The 18,629-nt window shown below is 43.9% G+C and overlaps 1 protein-coding gene across 1 annotated transcript in view; it reads right to left on the reverse strand.

Moving 5' to 3' along the window:
- STS (steroid sulfatase) overlaps positions 1-18,629 on the reverse strand; it is a 154,160-nt gene that overhangs the window by 38,645 nt on the left and 96,886 nt on the right. The window contains exon 8 of the mRNA XM_023739424.1: positions 5,546-5,683. Within this exon, the coding sequence (XP_023595192.1) occupies positions 5,546-5,683 (138 nt within the window). The remainder of the gene's footprint in view (positions 1-5,545; positions 5,684-18,629) is intronic.

An 18,629-nucleotide genomic window follows, 5' to 3' on the forward strand; every position in this document is an offset into this window, starting at 1 on the left:
TCTGATATCCAATCAACTGCCAATACCAATGGGTTTACCAATGTGATCATGCTCTTCCATCTCCCTCTCCACCTAGTTAAATTCTGTATCCTTAAAACCCAAGCTCAAATATTTCTTCATTCACGTATCCAGTCAACAATTATTTGGTAAAACATGTCAGGTATTGTGCTCTAGGTTCTCGGGATAGAGAGCTTGCACTCTAATACACTTATTAGGTGCGCTCGCCAAACACTTCATCTGTGCCAGTTTGTTCTCCCATCACAAGAATCCGTTATGCTATTCCTACACTAACAATACTATTTTTCCAATTCTAAAGATGAGGAAATGGATACACAGAGACCTTGTGTAACAAGATCACACAAACAGTAAGTGGCAGGGCTAGGATTTGAACCCCGGAGGAACCTGGATGGATGCATGGAGATGTAGATAGATCTATATAAAGATAAATAGATAAATACAGAGATAGATGATATAAAGCTAGCTATACAAAAAAAAAAAAAAAAACCAAACCAAACCCATTGCTGTTGAGTTGATTCCGACTCATAGCAATCCTATAGGACAGAGTAGAGCTGCCCCATAGAGTCAGATGTAGAGATAGATAAATGATAGATATAGAAATAAATAAATGGCAGATAGGCAGGTAGTTGTTCGAACAGAACAAGGGCAGTTCAGACAGAACAGAGGCAGTTGTTTGGACGGAACAAGGGGATACTGCGTGGGTAAAGTCAGGAAAGGTGTGCGTCAGGGTTGTATCCTTTCACCATACCTATTCAATCTGTATGCTGAGCAAATAATCCAAGAAACTGGACTATATGAAGAAGAACAGAGCATCAGGATTGGAGGAAGACTTATTAACAACCTGCGTTATGCAGATGACACAACCTTGCTTGCTGAAAGTGAAGAGGACCTGAAGCACTTACTGATGAAGATCAAAGACTACACTTTCAGTATGGATCACACCTCAACATAAAGAAAACAAAAATCCTCACAACTGGACCAATAAGCAACATCATGATAAATGGAGAGAAGATTGAAGTTGTGAAAGATTTCATTTTACTTGGATCCACAATCAACACCCATGGAAGCAGCAGTCAAGAAATCAAAAGACGCATTGCATTGGGCAAATGTGCTGCAAAGGACATCTTTAAAGTGTTGAAAAGCAGACGTCACCTTGAAGACTAAGCTGTGCCTGACCCAAGCCATGGTATTTTCAATCGCCTCATATGCATGCGAAAGCTGGACAATGAATAAGGAAGACCAAAGAAGAACTGATGTGTTTGACTTGTGGTGCTGGCAAGGAATATTGAATATACCATGGACTGCCAGAAGAATGAACCAATCTGTCTTGGAAGAAGTACAGACAGAAGGCTCCTTATAAGTGAGAATGGCAAGACCGTCTCATATACTTTGGGCATGTTATCAGGAGGGACCAGTCCCTGGAGAAGGACATCATGCTTGGTAAAGTAGAGGGTCAGCGACAAAGAGGAAGACCCTCAACGAGATGGACTGACACAGTGGCTGCAGTAATGGGCTCAAGCATAGCATCGATTGTGAGCATGGCGCAGGACGGGGCAGCGTGTTATCCTGTAGCACATAGGGTTGCTGTGAGTCGGAACCGACTCAGTTGCACCTAACAACAACAACAACAGGTAGGTAGGTAGCTAGACAGACAGACAGTTGTCAGTGAGTGGACTCTGATCACGGTGACCTTACATACAACAGAAGGAAATGTTGCTTGGTCCAGCATCATCCTCATGGCCTCCAGGATGTTTGGGTCCACTGCTGTGGCTACCATGCCAATTCGTCTCACTGAGGGTCTCCCTCGCCTTTGCTGGCTGTCTATTGCGAAAACATGATGTCCTCCTCCAGCAATTAATCCCTCCTGATGACGCGACCAAAACAAGTGACTTGAACAATGTTCTGTTGTGATCCAGAGCGTTTTCAGAAGTAGGTCACCAGGTCCTTCTTCCTGGTCTGTCTTAGTCTGGAAGTTCCACTGCAACCTGTCCACCATGGGTGATCTTGCTGGTATTTGAAATACTGGTGGCATAGCTTTCAGCATCATAGCAACAGTATGACAGACAGGCAGGTGGCATTGAACAGGTACTAAGTGGTTACGTTGGGCACTGGGAATACAGCACTGAGTAAAGCAGCCCAGATTCCTGCTCCCACGGATCTTACTTTATAATAAGTAAAAAGAGACAGACTAGGAGCAAATACATTCATAAACACATAAATCATCAGATGTGCCAAGAATTAAAATAGGGGGGCTGTAATGAACGTCTGTGGTGGGAGAGAACAGAGAATTCTGATTTGGTGGATGTCTGAGTTACCTAGTGCTGCTATAACAGAAATAACACAAGTGAGTGGCTTTAACAAACAGAAACGTATTCTCTCACAGTTCAGGAGGCTAGAAGTCGGAATTCAGGGCGCCAGCTCTAGGGGAAGGCTTTCTCTCTCTGTCTGCTCTGGGAGAAGGTCCTTGTCTCATCTGAGCTCCTGCTCCTGGGCAGTCTTCATGTGGCTTGGCATCTCTCTTCCCCCATCTCTGCTTTTCTTACTTGCTTACTATCATGGATTGAATTATGTCCCCCCAAAAATGTGTGTATCAATTTGGCTGGGCCATGATTCCTGGTATTGTGTGATTGCCCACCATTTTGTTATCTGATGCGATTTTCCTACTGCTGTAAATCCTGCCTCTAGGATGTTAATGAGGGGGGACGGGCGGCAGCTGTGTTGATGAGGCGGGACTCAGTCTTTGGGATTGGACTGTGTCTTCAGCTGGTTTCTTCTGGGATATAAAAGACAGAAGCGAGCAGAGAGATGGGGGGACCTCATACCACCAAGAAAGCAGTGCTGGGAGCAGAGCTCGTCCTTTGGACTCGGGGTTCCTCCGTGGAGAAGCTCCTAGCCAAGTTGACGCACATTTGTGGGGGACACAATTCAATCCATGACAGTAGGGTAGGGGTGCAGAACAGAGCCCCAGAGACCTCTACCTTTGAGAGGTTGCCCAGAGAGAAGCCTGCAATGCAATCTGAGACGGAGCACCCATGAGTTAGTTTAAACCCCTTTCTGCAAGGGGAGTCCCCAGGGTGCTAAACACCATGGCCCACACATGAAGCAAAGGCCAGGTGAGAACATTTGCTCCTTTGGTAAGCAACTGCAGATTGCAGGACTATTGGCGTGAGCTCCTCGCCCGCTACCCAGATGCAGGTAATATAGTGAAGGGCTTCTCAAGACTCACCTGTCCACCTGAGCTAAACAGACCCCAATACCCGCCCAGAGGCAAGAACACAACTTGACAGACACAACCCCACGTTTCACAACAGAGAGAATTTAGGATTATAAGGAAATCCCAAATCCTGCCTTAGTTGAAAGCGGTGGTTTCTACTGCCAAGTCTCAGAGTGGCAACGTGGGCATTTTCAATGTTTCACAAGGCCTGATGGAATCTGTGGAGCCTCTGGGTGGTGCAGAGGGTGAACCGCTCGGCTGCTAACTGAAAGGCTGGAGGTTCCAGGCCACCCTGAAGCACCTCGGACATAAAAATCAGCCACTGGAAACCCTACGGAGCACAGTTCTCCTCTGAAACACACGGGGACGCCGTGAGTCGGAATCAACTAAACGGTGACTCGTTTTGTTTTTTGGGATAGAATTTGCGCATTTATCTTGCTCTTGATGGGAATCATAATAACTCAGCAGGGGAATGCGGCCAAATTAATTAGAAACTCTAATGGAGACAATGATCCATTGATTTTTAAGTGGAAAAACATATTCTTACTTATTAAACTGGTTTTATTAGGTGGACGCAATCATTCCAAACACGTGGACGGGAGGAAAAGGATCTTAAAAGGTTCTCTGAGGTAACTATTCCAGGAACTACTATATGATTGGCTTATTGCCAAGATTTCTAGAATTTGGCCAGAATTACATTCAAAATATACATATGAGCCTACCCCGTCTCCTAATTTCTCTTTATGCTAGTATCTTTTGACAGATGAAATTTACTCATATCTAAATCTAAGCAGGATAACCACAATGCAAACACATTTCCTTTAAAATAAACGAGAAGAAAAACCATTAACAGGGCCGCTAAGCAGCAACCAGTGGCTGTGGAGTGGATTCCAACTCACGGAGACCACATGAATGTTAGAGTGTACAACTGCACTCCATAGGGTTTTCTTTTTTTTTCTTTAATAATATTTTATTGTATTTCTGGTGAAGGTTTACACAGCAGCTTAGGATCCCATTCAACAACTTCTACACAAGTTGTTCAGTGACACTGGTTACATTCTTCACAATGGGTGAACATTCTCATTATTTCCATTCTGGTTGTTCTGTTTCCATTCATCTAGTTTCCCTGCCCCCCTTACAGTCTTCTCTTTGTTTTAAAGTCATTGTTGACCATTTGGTCTCATATGTGTGATTTTTAAAGGAGCATAGTACTCCACAGGGTTTTCAGTGGCCGATTTCTCCAAAGCTGATAGTCAAGCCTTTTGTCTGAGTCATCTCTAAGTGTACTCAAATGTCCAATCTTTCAATTAGCATCCAATAGCAGTCGAGTGTGTTAACACTTTGCGCCACCCAGGGATTCCAGAATGCTACTTTTTGTTGTTGTTGTGTGCCATCGAGCGGATTCCAACACAGTAACTCTATATGACAGAGTAGAACCATCCCACAGGGAGTCCTAGGCTGTGATCTTGACAGGAGAGATTGCCAGGTCTTTCTCCCTCAGAGCCATGGACGGGGTTCAAACCATCAGCCTCTTGGTTAGCAGCCAAGCGTTTAACCATTATACCAATCAGGGCTCCCCCTTACCCCGTAACTTTAAATCATCAGTTTTTAGAGGCAGACGACGGCAAGAATGCAATGTGGCTATGATAAAAAGGAATAACCTGTTTGATTTTGCACAGGAGTGATTTAATCCTAGCCATTCTATCAAATTAGCTCATAGGTTTCATTAGAGAGCTAGATTTGACTGGGAAATACAGCAGAATAACCAAGTTCAAATAATAAAGCTCTTTTTGAAGAGGCTTTGATGTCAAATAGAAGGCAATACATTGCTCAGGGAGGGTGCTCCTTTGATCTGGGGGTGAAACGGCATGATTCCCCAGTGATTGCATAAACAATAAGTGTGTGTTTGAATGCACAGCTTAAAAGTTTCTGCTAGTAAAGAATGTCTGTCTTGAGCATCATGCTCTTGTAAGAACTATATGGGATCAAACTGACAACAACTCGAAAGATTAGATAGGAAACTTAGGGGACCGTGAGTTTCTGTTAATGGGGAGGAACAATTTAGAAAAAGAAGGTGAGAATGGTTGCTCAACTTGAAGAACATAATCAACATCACTGAATTCTACGTGCAGAAACTGTTGAATTGGCGTGTGTTCGGCTGTGTATGTTTTCAAGAACAACAACGAAAATAAAATAGATTATTAAAAAAAAATAAGAAAAGTCTTTGGCCACTTCCCATAACTAGAAGGACGCCATGTCGTTCTTTGAGGGCACTGCACTGTAACCACCCACACTGCATATGGCGCGTCTCACCTTTGTAGATGCCGTTGCTTCCCCCATGACACTCTCCTTTGGCGGTCACTTCCTCCACATGCGCTCCGTGGTCTGATGAAAAGTAGACGAGGGTGTTATTGGCCAGCTTCATGTCATCCAGAACATTCAAGACCTGCCCTGAAGGGAAGAAAACACTCAACGTTAACACAGTCCAATCTGCAGACAGCAAAGGGAGAGGTTTACACGCATTAACTCCTGGGCTCATCTGTTAAATGGAAATGGGAGGGAAATGTCATATATAACATACAGTGCAACAGACACTCATTTTACTTAGATCCACAACCAACACCCATGGACGCAGCAGTCAGAAATCAAATACCTTATTACACTGGGCAAATCTGCTGTAAAACAACCAAAAACCCAAACTTACTGATGTCAAATCTATTCCAACTCACAGTGACCCTATAGGACAGAGTAGAACTGCCCCATAGGGTTTCCAAGGCTGTAATCAGACTGCCACATCTTTCTCCTGAAGAGCGGCTGGTGGGTTTGAACCACCGACCTTTTGTTCAGCAGCCAATGACTTAACCACTGCGTCACCAGGGCTCCTTAAAACTATGGTAGCACAAAGCAAATGCTGTGAAGAAATGCCTCTGTAATAATCTGCCTTCCACATGTAACGTGGAGTCCTAGCCTTCCTCATTCATTCATTCAACACTTGCTTATGACTCTCCTACTCTACATGGGGAGTCTACATAGGATGGTGCAAATGGTTAACCGCTAATTGAAAGGCTGGAGGTTTGAGTCCACCCAGAGGCACCTCAGAAGAAAGGCCTGGCAACCTACTTCAGAAAAACCTACAAAAAATCAGGCCTATGGAGCAGAATTCTACTCTGACACGCACGGAGTCGCCCAGAGTCCTAGTTGACTCAATGGCGACAGTGTTACTCACCCTAACACACTCAGCATGCGATGCCTTTGTGATTTTGAATTCCAGTAGATGCATTTCAGCCATAGTCTTAAGTGATCTCCGATCCTGCGTGGCACAGTTAGGTGCTCAACTAGTCACTGAAAGGTTGGTGGTTCAAACTCTCTCACAAGCACCTCGGAAGAAAGGGCTGGTGGTCTACTTCTGAAAAATCAGCCATTGAAAACTCTATGGAGCACAGTGGTCCTCTGACACACATGGGGCCGCCATGAGTTAGAGCTGACTCAATGGCAACAGGTAACTGGTACTCTACGTGGGCTGTCCGTTAAAGGCTGGGTACAATGAAGACTCACGGACAGCTCTTACCCCCATAGTCTTGCCGGCGCCTCATCTTTTGTTCAAGCCAGCTACATCTCCTAGTTACAGCTCCCGCACTTGCATTTATCATACTGACTCCTTCTACTAAAACATACTGCATCCTTCCCCAACCTATCACTCTCCCCTGCACATTTTCCCCAAATTGCAAGCAGACACCCGAACATATTTGCCTTCTCCCCATCATTTTTGCTTACTCGTTGCTTAGAGTGATAACTTTAATTATCGCTGTCATCAAAGGCACCATTTATAACCAGCTGGAATTAAAACAAGAGAAAATAGCTGAGCCCACATGCACATACGCACGGTGGAAAGGTTGTTGTCGGAGTTCTGATTTCCCATCGCTCCTTTCTTCGCCGAAACGCACACTCTGGATTCTGTACTGTTTAGGTTTTAAGCCAGAATCTCATCTGTAAAGCCCAGAGCCCATTAACCATTTAATTTTTCATAAGATTGATCCTATAAAGAGGTAAACTATTTCACTCCTAAAAACTCTGAACAGACGTCTCCCACGAGAGCAAAGACTGCTGTATTATTGTGGCTTCCGGAGTAATCTATCGCAAGGCAGAGGGCCACAGATAGGCTTTTTCAGCAAGGCTCTCAAGGTGTAATGATACCAATTTATATCGGATGATAGTTCTGAATTACCAATTGTGGGCTGCAGGATAGCTTCTAAATGAAATGTTTTATTTCCAGAGCTTTCTCACATCGCTCCGGTGAATGAAACAGATACGGGAAATAAGCCATTTCAAGAGCACTTTGTTATCTAACGGGAGACAACAAGCGAGGGCTTATCAAACTGAGGACTTCCGGACTAGACTTGTGTCCTCCAAAAGAAGAACACCTGGAGATGGGACACACTGGCTCCTTTGTCCTGAGGGTAGGGATATGGGTTGCAGAGGAAGCCCAGAGTCCAGGGAGCTCGTTCATCCAATGTACTCCTTCCACAAACAAGTGTTCAGCCACTATTAGCCATTCCCATAAAAAAAAAAAAAACAGTGCCATTGAATTGATTCTGACTCATGGTGACCCTATAAGACAGAGTAGAACTACCCCGTAGGGTTTCCAAGGCTGTACTCTTTATGGAAGCCGAATGCCACGTATTCCTCCCTTGGAGCAGTTGGTGGGTTCGTACCTCCGACCTTTCAGTTAGTGGCCAGGAGCTTATCCACTGCACTATCAGGGCTCGTTAATGAAATATTATTCATCCCTAAAGAGAAATGAAGTCCTGATGCATGCTAGAACAGGAATGATCCTTGAAAACATTATGCCGAGTGAAGAAAGTCAATCACAAAAGGACAAATACTGCTCCATCTCACTTGTGTGGAATACCTAGAATAGGCAAATGTATAGAGATCAAAGTTTCAGAGTGGTTTCCAGGGGTGGGAGGGAGGGAGGAAGGGGGAGTCATGGTTTAGGAAGCAGTGAGTTTTTATTTAGGGTGATGGAAAATTTGGCAATGGATAGGGGTGATGGTTGGGCAACATGCTTGACGTAACTGGTGTGACTGAATTGTACACATGAAAAATGTTGAATAGGCAAATGTTGTGTTATCTATACTTTTACGGCAATTAAAAAAAGAAAGAAAGAAAGGCAGTGTGATGAGGCATTGGAGGAGAGGCAGAATTCCAGGTCTTACAGGAGAGAGGCGATGCCTCATACAACTTGGTGTTCAAGCTCTGGTTTCTGTGTCCTGGTTTAGACACCTCGCTTGAGTCCTGCATCCCTGCTTGCTCACAGATTCTGTGCCTGTCTTAGTCATCTAGTGCTGCTATAACAGAAATACCACAAGCGGACGGCTTGAACAAAGAGAAGTTTACTCTCACAGTCTAGGAGGCTACAAGTCTGAGTTTAGCTCCTTGGGAAAGCTTTCTCTCTCTGTCGGCTCTGGGGAAAGGTCCTTGTCTCCTTTCAACATCTGTGGACCAGTGTTCCTTGGAGATCTCCATGTGTCACGGCATCAATCTTCCCCTGGGTCTAGGAGGTTCTCAGCGAAGGGACCCTGGGTCCATAGGATGAGCCCTGCTCTTGGCTCTTCTTTCTTGGTGGTAGTAGTTCCCTCCTTTCTGCCAGCTTTGCTCTCCTTTTATCTCTTGTAAAATAAAAGATGATGCAGGCCGCACCCCAGGGAAACTCCCCTTACATCATATCAGGGCTGTGACCTGAGTAAGGATGTTGCATCCCACCCTAATCCTCATTAACATAACCTAATCCTGCCTTATTAACATAACGGACAGCTCACCGCATAATGGGACCATAACCACAGGCATAGAGGCTAGGATTTACAAGACATCACAAAATGGAGGCTAGTCAAATCACAAAATGGAGGACAACCACACAATACTGGGAATCATGGCCTAGCCAGGGTTGACACATATTCTAGGGGACACAATTCAATCCATGACAGTGCCGGAGATGATAATGGATACTATTCCAGGTCTGCCATGAGGAATGAATGACGAATCCTGTGCAAACACTTCTTCCTGGGCAGCTCCCCAGTGAAAGCCCCATATGCGCCCTTTCTTTAACCAAGCCACGGCCGAGTTGATTCCAACTATAGTGACCCTATAGGACAGAGCAGAACTGCCCCATAGGGTTTCCAACAGCTGACCTTTTGGAAATAGATTGCCAGGTCTTTCTTCCAATGTGCCTCTGTGTGGACTTGAACCTCCAACCTTTTGGTTAGCAGCTGAGCGTGGTTTGTACCAGCCAGGGACTCTGCATGCAGATTATCAAACCAAAACTCAAACCCATTGCTGTCAGGTCAATTCTGACTCACGACTACCCAACCGGCCAAAGGAGAACTGCTCCTTAGGGTTTCCAAGGCTGTAACCTTTCTGGGTGCAGATTGCCAGGTCTTTTTTGCCGTGGAGCTGCTGGTGGGTTCGAACCTCTAGGTTGGCAGCCGAGCGCTTTAACAGCTGATCCACTAGAGCTCCTTCCAGTGCCTCTAAACCAAAATCACACCAAACCCATTGCCATCAAGTTGATTCCAACTCATAGCGACCCTATAGGACAGAGAAGAACTGCCCCATAGGGTTTCCAACGAGTTCCTCGTGGATTTGAACTGCTGACCTTTTGGTGAGCAGCCAAACTCCTAGCCACTGTGCCACCGGGGTTTCCCCAATGCCTCTAGCAACGTTTAAATACAGGACAGCCCCCCCTCCAGCCCTCCCCACATGACAGAGAACTGTTGTTGTTGGGTGCCATGGAGCAGATTCCAACTCATAGTGACCCCATGTGACAGAATAGAATTGCTCCATAGCGTTTCCAAGACTGCAATCTTTATGGGAGCAGACTGGCAGGTCTTTTTTTCCCACAGAGGGGCTGGTGGGTTCAAAGTGCCAATCTTTCAGTTAGCAGCCGAGTGCTTTAACCACTGTGCCACCAGGCTCCTATTAACTCCAGCAATGGAGTTAAAAATACCAGTTTGCCTAAATGAAGCCTTGCTCCGTCAACTAATTTAGTTTTCTCTTTTCCCCTACAAGGCACGGAGACTCAGACAAAATACTGGCGCAAAACATTATGAAGTAACTATTTACATTTCTGGAAGCATCAGACTAATTAAGAAAAAACAAAAAACAAAAAAACCTTTACGCAGCCACCCACCGAGAACAATTAAGAAAGAATATCTACCTACTCAAAGTAACTCCGGGTAATGCAGAGAAGTCCTAACTCTTCCTGCTACAACTGGATTACTGAGCAAGTAAGTCCTTCATCTGGCCAGCGGGTTGATGGTGGGACTCAAACTCCCACTGAAGGCAGTTTTAAGACAAATAAAACAGAACAAAACAAAAAAAAAAACCAGTTGCCGTGGCGGTGATTCTGCCTCATGGCAACCCCATGTGTGTCAGAGTAGAATGGTGCTCCATAGGGTTTTCAGTGGCTGATTTTTCAGAAGTGGATCGCCAGGCCTTTCTTCCAAGGCATCTCTGGGTGGACTTGAACCTCCAACCTTTTGGTTAGCAGCCAAGCATGTTAAAGTCTGCACCACCCATGCATGGATTCCTTTAAGATCAATAAAAACTAAACCTGTTGATCCCAACTCGACCCCTTTAAGATAAATTAGAGTTACTAATTGTGCTGCCTAGGGGTGGCTATGGAGCCCTGGTGGCACAGTGGTTAAGAGATTGGCTGCCAACCAAAAAGGTCAGCAGTTTAAATCCACCAGCCGCTCCCTGGAAACCCTATGGGACAGTTAAACTCATTTGGCCACATGGAAAGCTAGACTCTGTTCCAGGAACAAGGCCGTAGCTGCTATGTTCTGACGTTCTCCCAATGAGCCTGCGGTCATTGCCTTAGAAAGGCAATTCTTTGCTAGCTTACGCAGGATTAAAAATATAACCAACACCCCATACGTCAGGACACATCTGTCACCTTACAAATGGATTTATTCTCCCCAGTTAGGAGAAATGTCCATTTAATATATGTGACCTTCACCTGGTACATCTTCCTGAAATAAATGCTCCAGATTTCCAAAAGTTCAGTCCTGACCTTCTCCATTAATATGAAGCTCAAAGGATCTACAGTCGAGACAATTGAAAGCATGTGATGGATCTATAGTATAAAATCAAGTCCGAAAGCTTACATGATAAAGTGTAAGATGACACAGGGCAAAAGCTCTTAAAATTAGATTATTTATCTGCATTCCATAAACTGGTTGAGACACAAACATGATGGGCTGGACTTTTGGTTATTTCCTTGTTGTTTGTTATGGTTTTTCATTTGTTATTTCCTTTGGGAGTATTTTTAGAGAGAGGCAAGCACAATGTTGTAACAGATAAATAGAGGATGCCATGCTTTGCCTTTCGATAGTACTTGGGTTACACGCAGCTCCTGCAGGCAGTGCTGTTCAGCGCTCAGTTAGCCACATATCACCTGGCCATTGCCATCTGAGCAGGCGTGCAAGTGAAAGCTTTACAGGGTGGTTTCAGGAACTGAAAAACTGGGAGCAAAAGGGTGAACTCTACCATGAATGGGAGCCCTGGTGGTGCAGTGGTTAAGAGCTCGGCTGCTCACCAAAAGGTCAGCAGTTGGAATCCACTAGCCGCTCTTTGGAAACCCTATGGGGCCGTTGTACTCTGTCCTGCAGGGTCACTGTGAGTCGGTGTCGACCCGACAGCAACGGGTCTGGTCTGTTCTTTTCTGGTGTATGAGAGGAGGGTGGTTACCATCTCCGGTAATGACTGAGCCAGAAAAAAAATAAAACAGTTGCCACTGAGTGGATTCTCACTAACGGCACCCCCACGTGTGTCTGAGTAGAACTGTGCTCCACAGGGTTTTCAATGGCTGATTTTTTTAGAAGTAGATGGCCAGGCCTTTCTTCTGAGGTGCTTCTGGGTGGACTTGAATTTCCATCCTTTATGTGTGTCCTATAGGATAGCTATGAGTCAGGATCAACTCAACGGCAACGGGTTTTTTTTTTGCGATGTCCTGTCAGAAAGTTTTGTGAGGATGAGGTTATGAAGAATGATTGCCACAGAAGTATTTGCCCTATCAAAATAGATTACAAATTCTTTCACTTCTCTCCTCCTCTTTGCCTACCTGCAAGGTGGCAGTAAACAAAACTGCAATGTCGAGTCCTGTAAACAAAGCAAAAGGGTTTTTTCTCAAAGACGGTGTTCAAAGCTTCAAAGACTGTCAAAGAAGCTTATTTTCCATACATTTTCTTCTTCCATAACTATGGTGTATTTACTAGAAATCAGATGCATAAACGCATTTATTAGATGTTGTTACTGATGAAAGTTGGCAGGCAAGAAATAGCAGAGTCGACGCAGGTATATGACAGGCAATTCTACCTTCAGATGATTAAAGCTAAAAGACTTCAAATGCTGTCATTTTGTCATTTTCATTCTCTTCTGGCTATTGTCTTACTTCAGAGTGGAAAAATATTATGACAACAAATTTCCTTCTCTAACAATTTTCTAAAAACTGGAAATGCGAACACGCGCAAAAGGTACCTTTTGCCATGGCTGAGATAATGCCGGCGAAGGTGACTGAGTATTTGTTGTTAAATGTAAGTAATCGATAAACGTCACAAGCTGGCTGCCTCTAAATTAGTCAGGGGTGCGCTTGCTAAGTTAGTGACCTTAAAGAAATGAAATTCTGTGTTAAGTACAGTGAACACCCAGGTATTTCTGGAAACACCAGAGGTTTGTTCAGTTTTAATTTTGTGCATCAGTGGATTCTGGGGCACCCAATGAACAAAATCCATTTTGTATTGAGAAAGAGCCATTTGTGGAAATATACCACTTTATAGCCTGTCTTCATCTTTTTCTACTCCTTGGGAACAGATAAACTGAAGTACAGAAGTTCATGTTCTGCATCTTAATGAGGTGGGTAGCATCTGGGGTCTTAAAAGCTTGTGAGCAACCATCTACGATACAACTATTGGTCTTTACTCATCTGGAGCAAGAAAGAAAGAAAGAAACCAAAGTCTCAGAGAAGAAACTAGTCTACAGGGCTAATAGCCTACATGAGCCAGGGACTCATCTACCCTGAGACCAGAAGAACTAGATGGTGCCCGGCTACCACTTCCAACCATGCTGATCAGGGCCACAATAGATGGACCCTGGGAGAAAGGGAGAAAAACGTGGAACAGAACTCAAATTCTTAAGAAGTCCAGACTTACTGGACCAGTTGAGACTACTGGACTCCCTGAGACTATCGCCCTGAGATACTCTTTAAACTATTCCCTGAGGTCACCTTAGTGAAATAACAGATTGGCACACAAAATAAGGGATATCTGCAGTGAGTATGGTGCTCCATTAAGAAACCATCTCTAGGAGACCAAAAGGTCAACAATGGCTCTAAAACACAGATGAGAAGAGAAGGGGGCGGGAAATTTAGAGCACTGGAAACAAAAACAACCAGAACGCCATGAAAGAGAACGCTGACACATTGTGAAAAATGTAACTAATGTCACTGAACAGTTAGGTAGAAATTGTCAAATGTGAAACCTAATTTGCTGTGTAAACTTTCACCGAAAACATAGTAAAATATCATTTTAAAAAAAATGATGTAGAAAGTCCTGCCATGAAGAAACTTCCTTCCCAAATACTCGTATCCCTAAACTAGCAGAAGAGCTACCATGGCTGTATACCCAGAGCTCCTGGCGCCATGTTGGGAGATGTGGCCAACTGGATAAGCCTGAGAATCAACCAGCAACCTGCAGACTCAGGGAGTAATCCTGAATTTCCGCCCCACAAGGATGCTTGGGGGAGCAGTTTTTTCAGATTCTCGGAAAGAGAGGCATGCTCCAGTGATCACAGATGACAAAGGCGATGGACAGACTCCACTTATTCCAGTGTCCCGTGGCTAGACATCAAACCAACAGAAGGTCATGATGATACTGAATTTTACTGAAAAAAGAAGATCTGCTCGGTAATATACGGGGTTGCCAAGAGTCAGGATCGACTCAGTAGCAATGGTTTTTTTATTGAGGTCCAGATGTGTTTTTTATTTTAAGGTCATAAGACTTTAACGCGTGAACATGTGTCCCAGGACGTCTTTAAGCATTGTCTTCTCTTTCCCACCAAAGAAGAGCTGAAGGATGCATGAGCAGAGGGGAGAAGGGGCAGACGTCAAGACACACAGGGAGAGAAGGAAGTACACAGAAGTTACACAATGGATGTGTTTAAAAGCTAAGGTGTCTACGGTAATTCTTCAAAATGCATCAGCAAGGTAGGCAATGTTACAATTCCATTTTCTGGATGAGGAAACTGAGGCCCCAGAGAGATTTATGGGGTCAGCAGCCTGAGAACTGTGAAAGGGAGTGGAACCACAGTCTCTGTGCTCATCACAGGCACCCTGCTGCTGTCAAAAGGCAGAAGCCCTGAGCAGTATGGGGTTTCGTGTGTGGCCCAGTTAACATTGCATGGGGTGTGACCACTTAAACCTGGGTCTGAATTCTGCCACTGCCACCAGCCAGCTGGGAGAGCTTGGTGGGCCAAGTCACTTCAGGTCTCTGTGCCTCGGTTTCTACATCTGTAAAATGGGCAAAATAAAGCCCCAGCCCCAGAGTTGGTAAAGTAGAAGGTCGGCGAAAACGAGGGATGGATTGACACAATAGCTGTAACAATGGACTCAAACATACTGTCTTAGTTATTTAGTGCTGCTACAACAGAAATACCACAAGTGGATGACTTTAACAAACAGAAGTTTATTCTCTCACAGTCTAGGAGGCTAGAAGTTTGAACTCAGGGTGCCAGCTCCAGGGAAAGGCTTTCTCTCTCTGTCGCCTCTGGGGGAAGGTCCTTGTCATCAATCTTCCCCCAAGTCTAGGAGCTTCTAAACACAGAGACCCTGGGTCCAAAGGACACACTCTACTCCTGGCACTTTTCTTGGTGGTATGAGGTCCCCCTGTCTCTCTGCTCGCTTCTCTCTTTCATATCTCAAAAGAGATTGACTCAGAATACAACCAAATCTTGTAGATTATGTCCTGCCTCACTAACATCACAGAGGTTAGGATTTACAACACATAGGTGATTATATCAGATCACAAAATGGTGGACAACTCACTCCATCTACTGGGAACCATGGCCTAGCCAAGTTGACACACATTTTTAGGGGAACACAATTCAATCCATAACACAAGCCAGCAATCATGAAGATGGCACAGGACCGAGAAAGGTTTTGTTCTGTTATACAAAAGGTTGTCATGAGTTGGAGCCCACTTGATAGCAACCAAAAACCGCCACCACCACTCCAGAGAACTGCCATGAGGATTATGATTAATGGATAATTCCTTGCACAGAGTAAGTAAAAATGACTATGGTTATCACTGCTGCTGTTGTGAGTTGCCTTTGAGTCGATTCTGACTCACGGCAACCTCATGTGTACAGAGGTGAACTGCTCCACAGAGTTTTCAGAAGCAGATCACCAGGCTTTTCTTCTGAGTTAGTCCCACTATCATCAACGAAGTAGGTGGTGGTGGCATGAGAACAGGACAAAGTCTGCATGGTCATGTCAAAGGCCAAGGAGCTAAGAAGACAGGCAGACAAATTTAATACAACCAACAGCATTCACACACCCTTAAAAGACTTCGTTGGTGTTGTTGGTTGCCTTTGGCTTTGACATGGACACCGCGGACTTGGTCCTGTTTTCACGTCATTACCACCTGCTTCACTAATAATACTGATACTACTAATGAAGCTTCCCAGAGGCCCCTCGGAAGAAAAGCCTGGCTTTTCGGAAAGTACTTCTGAAAACTCAGCCACCGAGTTCTACTCTGACACACACGGGTCTGTGGTGAGATGATGCTTACCCTGTCCCCTTATTATACAATGTGGACCAGCACGGACAAGAGAACTCTGCAAAGGTGCATCTGCGCTGGTCATCGCTCAGCAATTTTTGAGTGTCATCTCTTCCTTGATGTTTTCCTGGAGACTCAAAACCTCATTACGTGCCCTACAGTCAGGCAAACGGTGGTCTGTAATGGAAACGGTTCCATTTCTCTCCTGTCGAGATCTGCTTGAATAAATAACTTGTTCATTAGACAGGGGTGGCTTCATCCCAGCCCCCGTCAAAAGTCCGTGGGAAGACAGTGTCTGATACTGTCTCCCTGCTCTATTTTATGACTGTCTCAGCAACAACTGATCACAAAGGTAAGACTTGAGGTCATATTTTATTGGATCCAGAGCTAAGCTACCACCCCAAACAGACAGCCAAGATTCGATAGTCTGGGCTAAACCAGTGAATTTCCTACATTTTTAAGCTGTAGTTTTCACTTTGGGGAATGTGCATCACACTGAAGTGAGCAAATTTAGCCGATTTTATAAACGCATGCACTTTTTAAATGTGTTATCTACGATGCAGTTGGAGAGAAATTCAATGCAAAAGTACCATGTGTAAACACACACACACACACACACTCACCTTAAAGTCTTTTGAAAAGAGAATTTTCAATGAGGGAAAACATGGATGTGAAAGCAAAATCCAATTTGTTGCTTGAGTTGAGTTTTGATAATTGTTTCATAGATGCCTTGGGATTTAGAAATAAAATCTTGTAAACTTTAAACCTTAAACCCAAACTATCCCGTCAACTTCTTTGAATCAAAACACAGTTTATCATAATTAGTAAAGTACGTCTGCCTTGAGCACTGTGCTCTTTTAAAGAATTATCTGTACGAGATCAAATTGACACCAGCAACTGGAAAGGCTGGATGGGAAGCTTAGGGGGCAGTGAGTTTAAGATCATGGCAGTAGAACAGTTTGGAAAAGGGTAGCGAAAATGGCTGCACGACTTGAAGAGTGTAATCAATGTCACTCAATTGTACAGGAAGAAATTGTTGAAATGGTGTATCTTTGCCTGTGTATACTTTCACCAAAATTTAAAAAAGAAAAAGTGCTGGGTGAATACTTAAAATACTTTTTATAAGCTAAAATCATGGGGGTATCAAAAGCAGAGGCAAACTCATGGAACAATTCTGCTGCCACAGCTTCTCCATTACGTCATCCAAGGCGTTTTGGGGCTTAAAAAACGCCTTGACTCCACTTGTTAAATGGCAACAATTTTATTATTGTTTAAAAAAGAAAATGAAAAAGGAAAAATATCAGATTTAATTAGGACTCAACAGAGTGTAGACCATAAGACAATCATACGGTCTACTCTGCCAGAAATGACAAATTGAAGAGGAATGGTGTTGCATCCATCGTCAAAAAGAACATTTCAAGATCTATCCTACAGTACAACGCTGTCAGTGACAGCATAATATCAATACACTTACAAGGAAGACCACTTAATATGACTATTATTCAAATTTCTGCACCAACCACTAATGCCAAAGATGAAGAAATTGAAGACTTTTACCAACTTCTGCATTCTGAAATTGATCAAACATGCAATCAAGATGCATTGATAATTCCTGGTGAATGGAATGTAAAAGTTAGAAACAAAGAAGGATCTGTAGGTGGAAAACATGGTGTTGGTGACAGAAATGACTCCAGAGATCGTATGATAGAATTTTGAAAGACCAAGGCTGTAATCTTTACGGAAGCAGTCAGAATCGAGTCAAGAGCAACGAGTGTTTTCTTTTTTTTTTTTTAATGAGCAAAATCATGAACGACACAGGCAGCATCAAAAGAACATGGATGGAATACACAGACACACTGTTACCAGAAAGAACTGGTCAACATTCAACTATTTCAGGAGGTTGCATATGATCAAGAACCAATGGTACTGAAGGAAGAAGTCCAAGCTACATAGGAGGCACTGGCAAAAGACAACGCTCCAGGAATTGACGGAATACCAACTGAGATGTTTCAACAAACAGATGCAACGCTGGACATGCTCCCTTGTCTATGTCAAGAAATATGGAAGACAGCTACGTGGCCAACTGACTGGAAGAGATCCATATATGTGCCCATTTCAAAGAAAGGTGATCCAACAGAATGCAGAAATTATCAAACAATGTCATTAATATCACACTCAAGTAAAATTTTGCTGAAGATCATTCAAAAACAGTTGAAGCAGTATAATGACAGGGAAATGCCAGAAATTCAAGCCGGATTCAGAAGAGGACATGGAACAAGGGACATCACTGCTGATGTCAGATGGATCTTGGCTGAAAGCAGAGAATACCAGAAAGATGTTTACCTGCATTTTATTGACTATACAAAGGCATTTGACTGTGTGGATCATAACAAATTATGGATAGCATTGCAAAGAATGGGAATTCCAGAACACTTACTTGTGCTCATGAGGAACCTGTACATAGATCAAGAGGCAGTTGTTCAGACAGAACAAGGAGATACCATGTGGTTTAAAGTCAGAAAAGGTGTGCATCAGGGTTGTATCCTTTCACCGTACTTACTCAATCT

Source organism: Trichechus manatus, unplaced genomic scaffold, assembly GCF_000243295.1.
Source record: "Trichechus manatus latirostris isolate Lorelei unplaced genomic scaffold, TriManLat1.0 scaffold00134, whole genome shotgun sequence".
Taxonomy (NCBI): domain Eukaryota; kingdom Metazoa; phylum Chordata; class Mammalia; order Sirenia; family Trichechidae; genus Trichechus; species Trichechus manatus.